The sequence below is a fragment of the Montipora foliosa genome, chromosome 14 (assembly GCF_036669935.1).
Source record: "Montipora foliosa isolate CH-2021 chromosome 14, ASM3666993v2, whole genome shotgun sequence".
NCBI lineage: Eukaryota > Metazoa > Cnidaria > Anthozoa > Scleractinia > Acroporidae > Montipora > Montipora foliosa.
Genome location: NC_090882.1, coordinates 15,807,994 through 15,825,493, shown reverse-complemented (window position 1 = coordinate 15,825,493; position 17,500 = coordinate 15,807,994). Strand labels below are relative to the sequence as shown.

Here is a 17,500-nt window from a genome sequence, read left to right as displayed (position 1 = left end):
TAATTAAGTACTTTGGTTTTGGTTTTACGACACTCAATTGAAACTCGCTCTAGAGCGGTAAACCAATAAAAACTCGAAGTAATTACACGTAGCCGACACAAAGCGCGGGAAAATGTGCACGACCGAGCCACGATTGGTTTTGGTTTCACTTCTAATTGGTTGAAAAAGTGGCGCGAGAACTTTGAACCAAAGCACTTCACTAATTACTTTCGACACTCAATTGAAAACCGCTACAATATTATTAAATTACTTATTTGAACTAAAGTGCAAACATTCAAAGATAAGAAGAGAATTTAGTGGTAAAAATGTAAGGGGAAAAATGTAAATATGCCTCACCATCATAAGGTCTTTCAGGCTCATTGACCTCGGGAAGTTCTTGTTGAAGCGCTGTATTGTTGTACGCAATAGGAGCAGGTGCACCTGATGGAGGCACATAGGGGGGTGCGGCAGGGTTGTGGCCATTCGCTATCTGTTGAGGCATCATGGGTGTTAAGCTGGCGACCTTGATCATAAGAGTGTAACCTTTGCCGTACCTGTTGTGAAATTCAATCACAGGAGAGAAATTATGTGGAATCTCCCTGCGATAGCAATCGTGGTACGTGTTATGGCAATAATGGGCTGACATCAGATGTGCATTTCCTGTCCAAGCGGTGACTGTGGCACATGTGTTTCAGTGTCTTTGTACGAATCACGTTTGTGAGATGTCTTGTCATTTTGTTAGAAGTTGTTCATGCCATTCACTCTGCAGTGGCAGCTTCTGTTTCAATCAAAATCTTCAGATGCATTGGTACATGTCTCGGTGTGTTTGTACCACTCAAGTTTGTGAATGAATTATTTTCCTGTGGAATGTCGTTTCAGTTTCTTTCTCGTGCAATTCATTGTCCACTGGCAGCTTCAGATGCACTTCTTATGTTCTAATTAATGTGAGGTGTCACTTTAGCGATGTTTAAACACGTACCTGCTTTTCAGATGTTGAGTGGAACCAAGACATTTAAACTGTCCGTTGACCATGATCGCCAGTCTCGTACACAGGGCCTCACACTCTTCCATACTAAAACAACAGCCACGTAGTTAATAATCCTATTGCAATACACCCGCCGACCCGTTTGCTACCAAGACTACACTTGAAAAAGTTATCACTCTTGGTGGTTCCGATTGCTTACAGATTTACTATTGAAATATAAATAAAAGTTAGAAAAAAAGTGCTGAGTAAACACTAAAGGGTTTGTTACCTGTGCGAGGTAAGCACAATTGAACGGCCTCCTTTCATAACAGTCATCAGAGAATCCCACAGAAAACGTCGAGCAACAGGATCCATTCCAGTGGTTGGCTCATCCTATAATAATTAACAGGGAGCTTACGCACGTGACGTTTTTAAGAAGCAGACGGCAACCGGAAGTTAACTGTTTCCCTTTTAACTTTTCTTCACTATGTATCTTTCCTCCATTAGACACTATCAAAAATACCATAATACTCTTTGTTTGTCCTTCCAAAATCTTGCATATAAGCATTGTTTCCAGTTTCTCTTGGGACCATTGTAAGTCCCAAGAGAAAATATAAACTGCTTATGCAAAGTTTTGGAGGGAAAAGCAAAGGGTATTATGGTATTGTTGATAGTGGCTAATTAGAGATTATTAGTTAAAAGACCTGGGAGACACTACTTTCCTCGCATGCGAAATTTTCACTTCCAGTTGCCGTCCACGTCTCAAAAACATTGCGTGCTTCAGCTTCCTAATACCAACAACAAGCAATTTTAACCTCCAAATTCTACACATCGGGTAAATAATAGTTTATTAGACACATTTCATGTGTGTAGTTATGGCTGATAATTTTCACTTACCAAAAAGACAATCGGAGGGTTTCCAACAAGTGCTATAGCAGTGCTGAGTTTCCTCTTGTTTCCTCCACTAAAAAAATGGAAAAAAAATAGTTTCCTTTTCATGCACAAAACGTTACCAAAGTCTTAGCTATATTTCTTGAACGCAGTCATCTCAATTTATAGTACTGCTGATGGTAAACGAACGTCCAATTTCTCCAAGATCCTGTCGTTAGGCCGTAACTAATTCCAGAATACCTAGATATCTGACCGGACGATGGTTTAAGTTTCGAAAGAGAAATGTTATTTCTGACGGGTGAGCAAGCGAACAAGGCTGAAATAACTATTTTGTCGGCTCGAGATACAACAAGGGCCTGGGTTACAGGCCGGGGTATCATGGGTAGGGTTTCAGGGGTATATAAGACCGAGTATAACACGTGGCTGTCATCTAGGCTTCAGAACCAACCGCGTTCTTTCGTTTCGTTTCGTTTAATTTTTTCTTTTTGCCGTAATGTCGGTTACCAAAGACGAAGTGTCCGACCTAATTAGAGCCAACAACAATCAGTTAATGGCCTCCTTTAAGGAGCTGCTCAAGGACACTGCAGGTCAGATTAAGCGTGCCAACGAGACTTCGACAGAACAGCAAATGAAAGAGATCAAGAAACTGAAATTTCAAGAGCCGCATAAGTTTAAAAGAAAAGCCAACGAGGACCAGTTCAAGTTCAATCTCAAGCTTGCGGAAACCTTCGACAGCGCCAAGTCTGCCGCTGAGAAGTCCAACCTTAAGAAAGTCAAGTCTGACCTCGAAGAAGGTGAGAAATTGCTCGTCGAACGGCAGAAGCATATTCTTCTCGCCGACAAGTCTGAATACGGTTGGAGTACGGTCGAAGAATACAAACAACACGATCTAGCAGATGATTCAGAGGACGAAAAACGCATCCACAGTGCTGAGAGACGTGCCCGTGCAGCCACGTTTTCTCGAAAGAAGAAGAAGTCTTCAGCAATGGCTGCGACTAAAACATCTTCTCTGCTCAGCAGGTCGGTTTCGTCTTCAAGTTCCCAATCACAACCTCTGTCCTTCCAGCCAGCCGCGACCAATTCCGGTTTCCCGTCTCGTCGTCCTAACATTGGCACATGCTTCGCTTGTGGAAAGGCCGGCCATTGGCGTGCCTGCTGCCCCGCGATGACAACACAGTCCATCTCTTCAACTTCAAAGTGACTAGATGAGCAGGATTTATCAGGTGTAGTCCTGTCTTGTTTTGATCGTAATGATTTTGTTTTGGAAGCTTTGAGTGATTGTCAGCCTGATTCCAGTTCTGACCCATCTTCTCCCAATGTTTTCCCGCTAGTTTTAAGTTAGTTTAAAGATCCCCTATGTTCTGCTGATATTGATACTCCTGCTCTGCCCTCAGTCCGTGGAAGACTTCGAAAATGCATTGATTTTTGGCGTTCATTAGGAGTTTCTCAGTTCATCCTGAATGTCATTATCCAGGGCTACAAGATTCCGTTCTTTCATCTTCCCACACCTTTCTACAAAACTAACAATGCCTCTGCACGTAACAACAGTGCTTTTGTGTTTGAAGCTGTTAATGACCTACTCAAGCTTAACCTTGTCGAGGAAATTTTTTGCGCGCCGGGCATTATTAATCCGCTCTCTGTTTCTACTCGCAGTTCGGGTAAACAGAGACTAATTTTAGATCTGAGACACGTGAACGCTTTTATTTACAAACAAAAGTTCAAGTGCGAAGACTTGTCCGTAGCCACTCAGATTTTTGACAAGGGCTATTATTTATTTAAATTTGACCCGAAATCGGGTTATCATCACATCGAAATTTTCCCGGAGCACCGCCAATACCTTGCTTTTGCTTGGGATTTTGGCAGTGGTAAGTTCAGATATTTTCAATTTTGCGTTCTTCCGTTTGGCCTCTCTTCTGCTCCTTTTATTTATTCGTTACATTTGTGTTTGTTTATTCCTGCCATTTTCCCCGTCTCTTGTCTGTTTGCTATTATTTCTGCTATTGGTTTTTCTCAGTATTTCTCACCTATTTTTGTATCTTCTAGATATCTTCCAATCCGGTTTTTGGGACTTTGATCAGGACGCTCTGCCTAACGGTCCCGTGCAGGGGTTAGCTGACAGGCTGAAGACGACAGTACTGTCCTCGAAGGCCACCAGTACATCATTGCTGTACTACCGTGCTTACCGCAAGTGGAAGCAATTCGCCATTAGTATGTTTGACGGGAATGTTTTCCCCGCTAAACCCTTTCATGTTGCATTGTACTTACAACACCTTATCGAGCAATCCCATTCCCCTAGTGTAATTGATTCTGCCTTTTATGGCATAAAGTGGGCTCATAGTATGGCTGGTATCCCTTCTCCCACGGATAACCCTATTGTCGAGGCCACCAGTTCTGCTTCAAAAAGGCTTCTTGGTACTGCTATCGTTAACCGCAAGGAGCCCGTTTCATCTAGTGTGATTCATGACATTATCAGCCGTTCTAACCTTGACAACCCTGTTGAGCTGCGCAATATTACCTTGTATATTTTGTCATTTGCCGGTTTCTTCAGGTTCGACGATGTTTCCAGGATAAGGAGGAATGACGTTTTCTTTAATGTGGGATTCGTGGTTATTAAAGTCCCCAAAAGTAAGAACGACCAGCTTCGTCGAGGAGACGAGGTAGTTATTTCCGAGCTTCCTAGTGGTGCGTGTCCTGTCAAGCTCCTTAAAAGGTATCTCTCGAAATTTCAAATTCCTCCAGATTCCAGGGACCTGATTTTTAGACCCATTTCCAAGGGAAAGGATTCTTGTAAGTTGATAGCCCCCGATAGGCCTATTAGTTACAGTACTATGAGGGAAGCTTCCAGGCGGGATTTGAAGGCCATTGGGGCCGACCCTTCCAAGTTCGGGCTGCACTCTCTGCGTTCGGGTGGCGCGACTATGGCAGCTAACAGTGGTGTCAGTGACAGAGTGTTTCAGCGACACGGTCGCTGGAAGTCCGTGCAAGCCAAAGACACATATGTTGACGACGACCTTGATCAAAGGCTTTCTGTTTCCAAATTCCTCGGGCTCTAAGCCATGTAAGCTAATAGTGTCTATTTATCTTGCCTTTTGCCCAATTCTTTGTCACTCTAGATAGGGGTTGTTCTCGCCAGGCCCTCCCAAAATAAACTTATTTGGTTCAGCGATGCTGTGTTGTTTTTTGTTGTGGAGTGGAGACAAAATATGTTATTTCTGACGGGTGAGCAAGCGAACAAGGCTGAAATAACTATTTTGTCGGCACGAGATACAACAAGGGCCTGGGTTACAGGCCGGGGTATCATGGGTAGGGTTTCAGGGGTATATAAGACCGAGTATAACACGTGGCTGTCATCTAGGCTTCAGAACCAACCGCGTTCTTTCGTTTCGTTTCGTTTAATTTTTTCTTTGCTTAGTTCCTTCTTTTCCTGGTATCATGCATCCAGTCTGGTTGAATCGGCTATTCTAATTTCATTCTTGTAAAGCCTTCGTAGGATGGGCTTCTAATCGCTTGGAGCTTGAGCCATGGTTCCTACCCAGATTTCCTGCACATTTTCTTTTTTCCCCACAGGGGTTTTTTCTGGCAGGTTTTTTCTGGCCTCCGTTCGAACCGCATTTTCTTTGTTAGTGGTTGCTCAGCTCTGCTAGTTTTAAGGCTTTTGTCCGTTTTATTCTTGTATTTGTACTCTAAACTATATTGTATTTTATTTATAATGTACGTAGGAGTTGGTGATCCCCCGCCTAACTGGCAGCCTAACTGGCACAGAGCTGGAAAGCTTATCTGGGGATGTAGGCCAAGATGGCCTGTTTATATTATAGTTTAATTTAATGTCGGAGTTGATGTTCCCCAGCCTAACTGGCACAAAGCTTCTAACCAGAGCTTATTTGGGGTAGGACGCCAGGATGGCCTGTTTATCTTATAGTCAAATGTAATGACGGAGCTGATGTCCTCCAGCCTAACTGGTACCAAGACTGTTTGCTTATTTGTAGAATTAGGCCATGTATTGAGTGTTTTGGCTTACCAGCCCTACTGGTACTATGAAGTGACTTGTACGTGTGGAGATAGCTTTACCCTTGGTTGCCTTTCAAGGGTTTGTTAGGTAAATGTTCAGTCTTGTATAGTGTTCGGGTTGGTTCTCGCCAGGCCCTCCCAAAATAAACTTATTTGGTTCAGCGATGCTGTGTTGTTTTTTGTTGTGGAGTGGAGACAAAATAGCAAGATTTAGCCCCCCGCTCCCTTCACCCCCCCCCCCCTACCAATTTGCTCAGAAACACCGAAGAATGCAATAGATGGTATTTTACTTGCCTGTAGTCCCCACACAGCTTATCCGCCCACTTGGTCAGACTCAAATGTTGAATGGTGGCAGACACTAAATCACTGATTTTTCGGGGCTGTACACCACGCAGTTGCGCATACATTGTCAACATTTCTCGGCCAGTCAAACGCTCAATAAGGGCATCGAACTAAAAACAGAGATATCAAAAGTATTAAACTGAACGACAAAACGCTCACTTGAACGCATTAATATCACGGAATTAGTAAATAAAACACAACTCACTTGAGGGCAATAACCGATCCTCTGTTGAACCTTAAGTTAAGAAAAGTACGTGTAAGTAGAAACATGCCATAACGAAAAGCAATATCAGGCTTTGCCAACAACGACAATATCAACATTTTTAACTTCGCAACGTTGAAATACAACAGAAAGTAGAGGGGTACTAAACTTCATGTTTTAAATCCACAGGTATAACCAGAATGCATTTCACATATGGCAACACCATCTGTCTTGGACTAAAAAATTATGACGGAGCAAGGTACGCAGGTTTATTCATTAAGCTTTGGATCTATCTACAAGCAGTTGCAAAAAGGTTGAGACACTAAATGGAAAATTCACCTCTTCTTCCTAAAATCCCTTTTCCAGTTTTAAAAAGTCCTAACGCCCCTCCTTCCCCTCCCCACTTTTTCAATGTAGATACCCTTTACTTTGAATGCCAAGATGGGATGGAAACAACTTCGTTTGGGGGAGAGGGGGGTGGGGGATGCAATGACTTGAATGAGACACATTGTACGGTTATTAACAGTGACTGTCTCAACTCTTTTTGCAATTGCTTGTAACATTTTTTATTTGACTGACATTTGTGAAACTCGGGCAACCAAGAGGAAAAGACCGTTGATGCTTAAATCTGATGACAGCTAGTAGGACAATATTTGTCACGGTTAGTAGTACTTGCGGGAACCAAATGTTAGCAGACCTCCTTACGTAAAACCAAGTTACGAAAAACAACGATCATCATCAATTGCATGAAGAAAAGCTCACAAATGAAATAGAGATGCAGTCTAATGACTTGCGCTTACCAACCTGTCTTAAATTAGTTTGTATATTGAATCCATCTAGGTAAGCTGTCCCTTCCGTAATGCTTAAATCACCTGTTAACATGCTGAATGTTGTTGTCTTGCCAGCACCTGGAAACACAACGAAAATTCAGTTCACAAAATACCACACCACTTTTTCCCGTACATTTTTTCGTTTAATACAAAAGATGTTGCAGCCATCAATTATAAGTTACAATTATTTCGCATTGGAGATACACATTAGCAATAACCGAACGTACCAAATACAAACTCTAGCAATGATTAGAACACTTACGTTTTGGAAGCAATGCATAGGCGAGCACAAAGCAACTGCACACGTAATTCATACAACCCGAAGGTAAAAAACGTTTTTCTTTTTTTCTTTTCGTTCACAAATTATTGGTGCTACTTCAAAAGCCGGTGATCAAATGAATGTCCTTAGTCATTAGTGGCTTCGTACCATTGATTCCCAGCAAACCAAAGCATTCTCCTCTGGGGATTCCCAAGCACAGATGATCAACAGCCGTAACATTTGTACCTCCATAAACCTGCCAGAAAAACATCAATGCAAGCCATAAATAACCCTAACTCTACTCGTTAACTATACTTTTCCCATAATATGTTCAAGTGATGCGCTTTTCAAACCAGATATAAACATCCATCCTCAGTTTGCATCACAGAAAAGACCTCCTGGGAGACCATAGGGCCAAACAATATGAAAAACAGACAAAATATTTATTTCACTTTTATCTTCAATTACTTTAGCCCTTTATTTCTAACTTGGCTATTGCCACTTACAGTCCTCCGTAGAACAAACCCTAATCTTAATGCGGAAGCCCCACCGTCCTCCTTAATCTCAGCGTAGGCTTTTCAACGGCGTCCCCCAGTGGTGTGACACGAAAAACAAAGTTAACCCTCCTTATACAGAAAAATCAAGGAAGTAATTACAAGTGTTGTTCTGGGAGGGGTATAAACTCTAACCACTAATCAGCTTACGACTAAATTTGACATCGTCGGTTAAAAATCAATTGCACGACGCTTTGTGAATATCCCCCTAATCGCTTCCCTAAATGCCACTGTGCAATTGAGTGTTACCTTCTACACCTGGTTCCACAACTTTCAGTATCTCAATATCACCCGGTATGAAGGTACTTTCCTTAAAGGGGCTAGGTCACGCAATTTTAGGCAATTTCAGCACTGATCGAATGGTCATAGAATTAACTTAAATATCAAAATAACTGTTCAAAACTATAGAAGAACTCTAACAAAACACAGGGAAGCCAAGAAGGGACATGGATGGACAAAACTGGGGAAGATTGAAATGGATTGAATTCGGGTAAATTTGAAAAACGTCGACCCACCTTTTTTCAAATTTATATCAGTCTATATCAAAATGTCATTTACACAGCTGGAAAATCATTCTCAGTTGTTATGCGGCCGTGATTTTGCAAATGGAAGACTCTTGCTCTGCCAATTTGATGTTTAGAACTCATAATTAACAAAATTAAACAAACTTACCTCAAATAGCGTGACCTAGCCCCTTTAAGCTTTCCTGAATCTTCAGCTCAGCAAGCCAGTGGTAATCGTAACTAATTTACACTGTATAGAGCGGTTTTCAATTGAGTGTCGAAAGTAATTAGCGAATTGCTTTGGTTTTGCATTACTTCACTGAGTGATTGGTTCAAAGTTCTCGCGCCATTTTTTCAACCAATCAGAAGTGAAACCAAAACCAATCGTGGCTCGCGCATGCCCCTTTTCCCGCGCTTTGTGTCGGCTATGTGTAATTACTTCGAGTTTTCAATGGTTTACTGGATTGTCTCCGTCCTTTTTGATTGGCCAAAGTTATTTTGGTTTTGGTTTTACGACAATCGATTAAAACTCGCTGTATTTAAGAGTTTGCCACTTCTGTGCATAGTTAGTAAACGTGCTGAGACTCCCTCTACTTACCATCAGGGAAAGATCTCATGGATATACCCACCACAAGTCCCCTAGGTTAAACTCTCATTTTACAGGTAAGTCTAAGTGCCCATTTCAGTGATTAGGTCTTTAAAACTTTCGTTTATCTTATTGCTATAGCAATATTTACGTCTAGAAACTCATTTAGAATGTTTTTAGAGTTATGGTTGGTGTGTATATCCATGAGATCCTTGCCAACCATGATTTGTGTTCTCACCTTCGTCAAATCTTTCAAAACAACCGATTGTTTCTGGATGGCTTCTGGTGACATTTCGTTAATACGACTGCGTTCACTTCGGATATCAGCGTCCTAAGAAAAAAAAGCTCCAATTTAGCAATAATTTTCGCATGTGCCGCTTTCTCCTAGTGGGCGTATGTACATGAAAACAGAAACTAAGATTCCTCTGATATCAGTAGGGTAACTTTTTCCATACTACTTTCTTATCAAAACTCTCTGTTTTTTCAAACTATCTATTCCTTATTGTTTAAGCGCAGGTGACCTGCACTAATCGTATCACATAATCTCAGACCTCATTGCTTCGTTGTTGTGATTGTGATGTTCCATTAGATTTCTTCAAGCGACCGCCAAGAAAGAACTTCACCTACAATAAACAAAACCCAGCATTTACATTTACCTCATTTAGTCTGTTTCAAGATTGAAATACAAATATGGTGATACGCGCCAAACCTGAATGTTGTGGCCCCTGATAATTAATTTTAAGATGCTAAAGAACTTTAAAAAAAACTGTTTGACAATTTCACGGTTCCCAGTTCACACAAGGGTCACTGGGGCCACTAGGGCCAGTTTCCCGTCTTGTTAGAGTTGTCCTGGTTGGACCCCTTCAGAAAGTTACTTGGATTTGAGTGTTAATTTCATACAACTCTCCTTCTGCGGTTAAATTACCGTCGCGGCGGCAGACCTTTGGTCTGCTGCTTTCGTGGACACAGCTGCATGAATGGTTGGAACGCGTTTGGGTTTTCTCAAAGCAAGTGTTTTATTATTTTTACGAATCTAAGGCAATTTCCTTGAGGAGACTCTAGAAACATTAATAAGTAAATATTCTGATCCTAATAATTAACTAATAATTTGTTGTGTGCATGCGTAAACATGCACACAACAAATTTCTCCCCATAGGATAAATAACTAAAGAGAAGGCTACGTATCAGATCAGACCACGCAGCGCTTCACGACTTCTAATTTCGTTAAAATTGTTTAGGACTAGCGTCAATTGTTTCAGTTTAATGTTCAGTTGCTTTGTTTCTTTTATCAATGCCGAGAACTTCTGTGTCAGCTGCTTGCCAAACGGAATGAATACATGCATACCGGGAGCATGAGTAAGATGAAATCCTTCATTACCAAACAAAACTTCATTATTTGCCAACGTGTGAAGTGAAAAGATATAATTCGGAAAACCAACCTCAATCAAGAGAATCAAAATGAAGAAAATCAGTCCTTCCAAAAACAAATACAGCGCATTTTGACCAATCCCAGGGCGATCCCAATCTAAAGCGTTTTCGGTGTACGAAACATTTTCACATGATTGTCTAGACCTGGTGAGGAAAGCAAAGGAATTTCAAAAGAGTTTTACTTATTTTCACAAAAATCAGTAGCCATGACTTAAAGCAGAAAACGGTTCTTTCTTGGACGTCACCATAAAATAAATTAACTTGCGGACAGCGAGAAAGCCGGGCCCAGTTGTTTAGGATCCGGAGAGGGCTTGGGGTCAACTCCCATTTCTATCACCAGCACGGATCAGTTCTTCAAATGTGCTTGTTAAAAAGCTGAGAAATGTATCTCACATAAGTTGGGATTCTTACGCTCTATTAAGTTCAATATATACTAAAAACTCGAACCAAGGCCACATTACTGGAAGACGAGTTCTCTCAGCACTGCGCCAAAATTCGCTCCCCTTCAAATCAATGACTAATATTAGGACATCGTAAACTTTTGTGAGAAAACTACATTTTCGTAATAAGAGAACATTGTGCTTAACAAACTTACGCTTCCGATTGAGTGCAGATTTTTCGAAAACCATAGTTAGCGTTCATGTCTATAAGGCCGTACGCCAACCTGCAAGAAAGCACTAAATTGTGACTTAATATTTTACGTAGGTTTTAGATAAAATATAATCAGGGACAAAATAAAGGTAAAGTAGTCTTACCGAGAGTCTTACCCTTTGGATACGGGAATTTAATCCAAGTTAGTCGTACAGTGTATAAGGGCAGAAGAATTTTCCCGAAACGACCCCAAAATACTTCCGCCGCCCTTACAAAATACCGTGTGGTCGCGTGGTCGTTAGCCATATAGTGTCATTTATGTGCGGACGTTATGGGAAATTTATGTTGTCGGAAAGACATATCCAGGCCATAACCAGCGTCCCCACCTCTCTCTCTTTCTCTCTCTCTAACTCTTTCTTCAGTTTTCCTTGATGCACTCCAAAGTACTTTCCCACACTTGGAAAAGTATTTTACGACCAGCTCACTCCGCAATTACGAGAGCGCCGGACGTGTTAAAATCCCTTTGGGACAAACACTCAGGACCGCTGATTCAAAGTACATTTAAATTAGACCGCGGTTTACAACAATCATTCTAGCCCCTGAACGTTTAGAAGTGAGTCGCTTCAAGTGGAAAAACGCCTTCTTTCTTTGCTCTTGCCTGGACCTGGAACGCAGTTTCCTCATAACTGAAGCACCGGCTAAACTCTGTTTAGGCATCTTAGGCCCGTTTTAAACGTCGCTTTTTGTATGTCCCAAATCTAATGCAAATGAGCGAAAACAATAGATGTTTCTCATTTGCATTACATTCGGCACATGTGAAATGCGACGTTTAAAACGGGCCTTACTCTAAGGGTCCTGATTGCCTATGTAATGACATAATGTGATGTAATTTGTTTACTCACGGAATTAAGAGCGCTCAGGAGCTCGTTCAACATTTATCCGTGTATTCCGGATCGGACTGAAATTTGGCAGTGTTGGTTTTTTGAGGAGAGGGGAAAACCGGAGTACCCGGAGAAAAAAACCTCTCGGAGCAAGGAGAGAACCTACAACAAACTCAACCCACATATGACTCCGAGACCGAGAATCGAAACCCAGGCCACATTGGTGGAAGGCGAGTACTCTCACAACTGCGCCACCGCTGCTCCTCCATCAGCGAAAAATTACCACTATTTCCAGATAAGTAAGATTAACTGTTGGCCTCGTCTCAGTCTAAATTCTATGGGTAACATCAAACCAGCATATTGTTTGTGGAAAGTGCAGAACGTAGTACCCTACGTGGTGTCCTGTGGCTGAGTGTTCAATGCTTGTGAATATAAGAATTAAGGTGACTTATATTCAGGGTAGTTTCGGGTGTTCTTTGGTAATGACTCGGTTATTCTCGGTAAAATCCAAGTTCTCCTGGTAGGAATTCAACCAGACTACAACCAACTGATTGCTGGTTCGAATGCTCTACCAAAGAGCTACAGAAGACTTAGTCGCAGGAGCTCGGCTATTACACTAAGTTAACCGCACTACTTATGCGGTTGTCATCTTCCTAGAAATATTATACGCAAGGAGTGCCCACTGACAAGGATTTGGCTCGTCCCGCTTCTTCATGGTTTTAAATTTTGACAGATCTATTGTTAAGCGCTATGGTATGGGATCTTGGATTTTCTTACCTTATGGATTAGTTCAAAGATGATGGTCTAACTTTTTTTCAAAATTACAAGATAAGCAGCATTATTTGCTTGATTATTTCATTCAACTTAGTTAATTGCTCTATAACCAAAGAATGTAAATGCATTTCTGCCTGTTTTCTTTTTTCCCAAAATTCATTTGCCTCGAGGTTCTCAGGCTTACCACTCTAATAGTTCACAGGCTATTCACTTTGCAAGTTTCATATGATCGACAATCATGGCACCCCAGCCAGCAGCACTTACGTATAAGTAGGAATCAGCATAAAGACGTAATGACAAATTTCAGCTTCATCTTTCGTTTCCAGAGATGGAATTTGCAACACAAATACTGTAATTAACATAGCCTAAAAACAGAATTTAAAAGACGTTAACTTCACCTACGTTTTTTATCAAATTTATAAACCGTCTCAATCAATTTTTAATTCGGAACTACAAGCATTGTACCAGGATCATCTTGTTTGTACACACTTACCAAGCTGACGATGGAGAGCAAAAAGACGGTAATAGCATAACCAATCAGCGGTGATGTAAACACAAACGAGAGGCAATAAATGAACGGTAACACACACAGGCCAAAAAGAATCTGGCGAGAAAATTACAAAGAGTTCGATGTTTAGTTAAGGAGAACCGTTCACTCCTTTTGCTGAAGAGCTTTCAAAATTTGGACAAGTATACCGCAGTACTTCAAAGTGACCTTAAAGAATCCAAGACCACCAACACGGCAAGGTCAAGGGCAAGGGCGATGATGAACCACGTATAATAAAGATGGTGATGAATGACGATCATTCTCGTTATCATTATCATCATCAGTTATCATCATGGTGTTTCCCTGTCCTTAATTCTCAATATATATGGTTTTCCACTTTATTTACTCTCCGAAATCGTGCCAAATACATTGTTGTTTTTAGAATTTTTGGATTGAAAATTCACTTTTTTTATTTACTTTGAAAGACGGGAAAAGTGTTCATACTTTAATCCATAACCGAGCAGTGAAGGGGAATGGGTTGGATACTGGGTTGACGTCACAAATTAATTTGCATTGCTGTTTTTCAAAGAACCAAAGTATCAAAGGATCAAAGTACAACAACTTTTTCCGCCTTTCATAGCAAATAAAAAGGTGAATTTGGGACGATTTCAGAGAATAAATAAATAAGTGGAAAACTGTTTTGAGGTGATACTTTAACGATCCTGCAGTGCACGTACACGTCCTTAGGTTAAAGACTGGATGTGTTTGAACTCTGTTACGAAAAATAGCACTGCGTGACTAGCGTTACTTTTTAGAAGCTTCGCGAGAGTTCGTAGTTTGTTTATATTTAGGTTTGTACGTAAGCGTTTCTAAATCGGTGTGTTTTGTAATCTTTCTATAATTAGATTGATTACTAATTTAGAAAGTTCTAGAAGTTTATTGTCAAAGTATATAAGTAGACGAGTCCAAGCGGAGTGTTTTTCTAACTAGTTTTTCACAAGCGAAGAGAGTTGGCGTTGGCCGTGTTTAGTCAAGTGTGACAGAAGCTGTGTTTATTCAAGTTGGCGGAGGCCGTGTAAGTTTATTGAATACGTGTTGTTAAGAGTTTTACTTCGTGGAAACTACGTTCACTTTAGAATAAATCTTCTTGTTGTTGTTCCGACAACCCTGCGTTCAGTTTAGTTTGCAAGCTACCTTTCCTCAAAACATTCGAACTCGTAACAAACTCTTGCTGGGTGAAGTTCATACTTACTAGCATTAAAAAGACCACGCCTAGATCATCCTGGTAAGCCTCTATTGAAAATGCAGCAAACATGATGAGGATAACCAAAGCTGGAATTAAGTAGTTGATGAAGTCCCACGTGTAAGTGGCAAACCAGTAACTGAAAGCGTCCACACCACTGACAAACTGAAGGTGTTTGGCCTGAAATCACGAACAACACTAAAGAGATCAATTGCGTTCACACTTGATGTTAAGATGGTTGAAGTTTTTTATTCAGCAGCCAGGAAAGCTATAAGCTGTACACAGCTTCAACTAATATTATACCTGATACCTCTTAGAATTCAACTTTTACAAACCATGACAAACGACAAGCGAATTACAACGTGAACTCTGTAACCTACTCTTTAGGAACATTGTCGTACTACTCCAACGGCCCACAAGGCTTTGAAGACATATTTCACAAAAGATCCTTATTTCACTACAAATTACAACCAGTAATCTTGCAGATGACATCATCGCGCAGAATGGCCGGACATCATCAATTATTCATAAGGCTGTCACGCGCGCAATTCAAACACTGGTAATAACTTAACCAGCTTTCAATACAAAGAAAATGCGCTAACCCTAACCCAAACCTGTTCCAAGCAGATACGAAGTAAAAAGACAAAGAGCGGCTTTCTGAAGATTAAGGATTTATTTACCGATAAAGGCAGCACTTTCTCACAAGACCCTCTGTTGGTCCAGCCGGACGCCTCCTTAATTTTATACTGACCAAATCACACAAAAGTCAAATACCACGCCAGTTTGCATCCGGTCAACTGCAATACCCATATATATATATATATAAATACACATGATTGTATCTTTTATGTACCTTGGATACTCTTTCCTGAACGATAAACGTGATAAAACTGGCAGCCATGAAGGCCATTCCCAATGCGAGGAAGATAGCAAGCAAAAGAGCGGAGAAATTTTGTGCCACATTATCGGTCTGAGAAATTGAAATCGCAAGACCATACATTATCTCTATTTCATTACAATTTATCGTTGTAGCAAAAACAGAAGAAGCGACGTATTCAATACTGAAACGAGTCTTCAACAAACTTTGAAACAACTCTTAACAATCGTGAAAGTCTTATGAAATTGAACCTCCACAGCCTCTTAGGCCGTGTTCACACGTAGCTGTTGGGGTCATTTTTCAGGAAAATGGCGAACGAGGCTAAGGCTGCCTCAACTTCAACTGAAGCAGCATGGAACTTTCACTGTTCCCTTGTACTTGCATTTGCGTCGTCGTTGGCGCTTGCATTTGCTTTGCGGTAGTTCGCAGGGGTATTTCCTCGCGTTTGACTTTACGTAGCATGCGTGAAACAGGACTATTTTGCTGGTGAGTAAATGCCGTAGGGGAAAAGATCGATCATTTCTGATGTATCATTTGAGTCCATTGTTTTCTGAAAAAAAGCGGTAGAAACACACCCTAACTATAAGGGCATAAAATATCGATTTGAAAAGAGTAGTGGTCTTACCTTGTTCTCAATACTGTTCGGTAAAGGATAGTTCGTAATTTCAATTCCATAAGATGAGTCACCCATAGCATCAGTAAGTAGAATATTACTCATCGCACTTAATGCTTCTGCTATTGTATGAAAAGCCTGAAATATTAAAATGTATGACATTAGATAACTTAATGCCCAGAAGTCTCGATCTGCAATAGAATGAGGCCTACCAGTTTACAGTATTGTCTATTTTTAGAACGTCTTCTGCCAGAATTTTTTGAGGCCAAATGAGAGAAATCAACCCTTCGAGGTTGTGGGCTTCTGGTCAACTTCGTTCTCAGGTCTCTTTGTCGATGAGTAGACCCTGGGAAAGAGGTCGGTTTCTGATCAGTGTTATTTGCATGCGTCGCAAGTGTTCGGGACTTCAAAGTAACGGCCACTGATGATGTTTCACTGACAACGGTTCAACGGCGAAACCCCTGGGTGCCAAAGGCTTCCAGTGCTCAGTTATCCATTCTGTTGTGACGCCTTAAGAAAAAGGAGACCTTTTTGCAGCTTTGCATTGTAACTTAAAGGTTTTGCTTATTAAAGGGTACAAGTCCTCAGCTTCTACGTTCGTTATCGGTCTTATAACTAACGGCTGTAGAGTAGGTGATCAGGGAATTGTTGGCTCATTTGTGTTGTAATCGGTAGTGATGTGTGATTACGGACTGTGAGTAATTTTAGGTTCCCAGGGTATAAGTAGGCGTTGCCAACCATTAGATAGATAAAAGTGCACTGTGCACTAAGGTCCCTTTCGACTCTTTCTTATTAGGAGATCTAAAACAGCCGAATGAACTGATGACATTGATTCTCCCAAAAACAACGAAGGAAAAGGAAAAGCGAGACGTCCTACAACGTATGAAGGTATGTCGTGTGTGCTATGAAGGATATTGATTGTTTTGTCTTGTTTTCTTCAACTATTTATTTTGCATGAAACTGCGGTTGAAATATCCCCTTTAGTTCCCATATCTCAAATAACACAATGAACACGTTAAGTCAACCTGGTCTCAACTGAACTATCGCCTCCAACTAACGTGACAATCTAACTACGATGTTGGCCCTCTTCATTTTGATTTTTCGCTTCGCATCTCTGTTGCCTTAAATACTGGAAACAACAAGCATTTAATGAGGTTTTCCGACTGCTGCAACACAATGTCACTGAAGTATGTGAGCACTGGTGCCGTATTATCAACCAAGAATGTCTTTGCGCTAGCGGCGATTCAAAATGAACCAAACATGAGTACATGTGCATGTGGCTTCGAGATGTTGCCCTGCATCATGATACCGAGACAAACCCGGGACTGACAGCAAGGCCAAAGTGTCCTCCTAGCGATAAGGCCGTCAGGAAGAAACAAGCGCCCATTTTGCGTGAAAATTGTAACGACAATTTTCACGGTAAGAGTGCGGGCTGACATAAGGAACTGAACTTGACAAACTTAGAAACAAAGTAGAGTGGACGACCTT

General features: G+C 41.1%; 2 protein-coding genes and 1 long non-coding RNA gene across 4 annotated transcripts in view; 2 read left to right on the top strand and 1 right to left on the bottom strand.

Annotated features, from left to right (window-relative positions):
• Window positions 1-17,500, bottom strand: part of LOC137984888 (phospholipid-transporting ATPase ABCA3-like) — a 47,927-nt gene that overhangs the window by 5,424 nt on the left and 25,003 nt on the right. For both annotated transcript variants that reach the window (XM_068832221.1, XM_068832222.1), the window contains 17 exons: window positions 16,025-16,150; window positions 15,376-15,492; window positions 14,532-14,702; window positions 13,286-13,396; window positions 13,057-13,157; window positions 11,142-11,210; window positions 10,558-10,690; window positions 9,670-9,741; window positions 9,357-9,449; window positions 7,644-7,731; window positions 7,191-7,294; window positions 6,390-6,419; window positions 6,137-6,294; window positions 1,841-1,907; window positions 1,233-1,336; window positions 959-1,051; window positions 337-533 (listed from right to left, as the gene is read on the bottom strand). In XM_068832221.1, coding sequence (XP_068688322.1) covers window positions 337-533; window positions 959-1,051; window positions 1,233-1,336; window positions 1,841-1,907; window positions 6,137-6,294; window positions 6,390-6,419; window positions 7,191-7,294; window positions 7,644-7,731; window positions 9,357-9,449; window positions 9,670-9,741; window positions 10,558-10,690; window positions 11,142-11,210; window positions 13,057-13,157; window positions 13,286-13,396; window positions 14,532-14,702; window positions 15,376-15,492; window positions 16,025-16,150 — 1,834 coding nt within the window. The remainder of the gene's footprint in view (window positions 1-336; window positions 534-958; window positions 1,052-1,232; window positions 1,337-1,840; window positions 1,908-6,136; window positions 6,295-6,389; window positions 6,420-7,190; window positions 7,295-7,643; window positions 7,732-9,356; window positions 9,450-9,669; window positions 9,742-10,557; window positions 10,691-11,141; window positions 11,211-13,056; window positions 13,158-13,285; window positions 13,397-14,531; window positions 14,703-15,375; window positions 15,493-16,024; window positions 16,151-17,500) is intronic.
• Window positions 2,216-3,933, top strand: LOC137984890 (uncharacterized). The gene is made up of 2 exons (XM_068832227.1): window positions 2,216-3,057; window positions 3,878-3,933. The coding sequence occupies exon 1, from the start codon at window positions 2,328-2,330 to the stop codon at window positions 3,033-3,035; it is 708 nt and encodes a 235-aa protein (XP_068688328.1). The 5' UTR covers window positions 2,216-2,327; the 3' UTR covers window positions 3,036-3,057; window positions 3,878-3,933.
• LOC137984892 (uncharacterized) overlaps window positions 16,823-17,500 on the top strand; it is a 21,390-nt gene continuing 20,712 nt past the window's right edge. Inside the window, exon 1 of the long non-coding RNA XR_011119193.1 lies at window positions 16,823-16,900. This is a non-coding gene — a long non-coding RNA (uncharacterized lncRNA). The remainder of the gene's footprint in view (window positions 16,901-17,500) is intronic.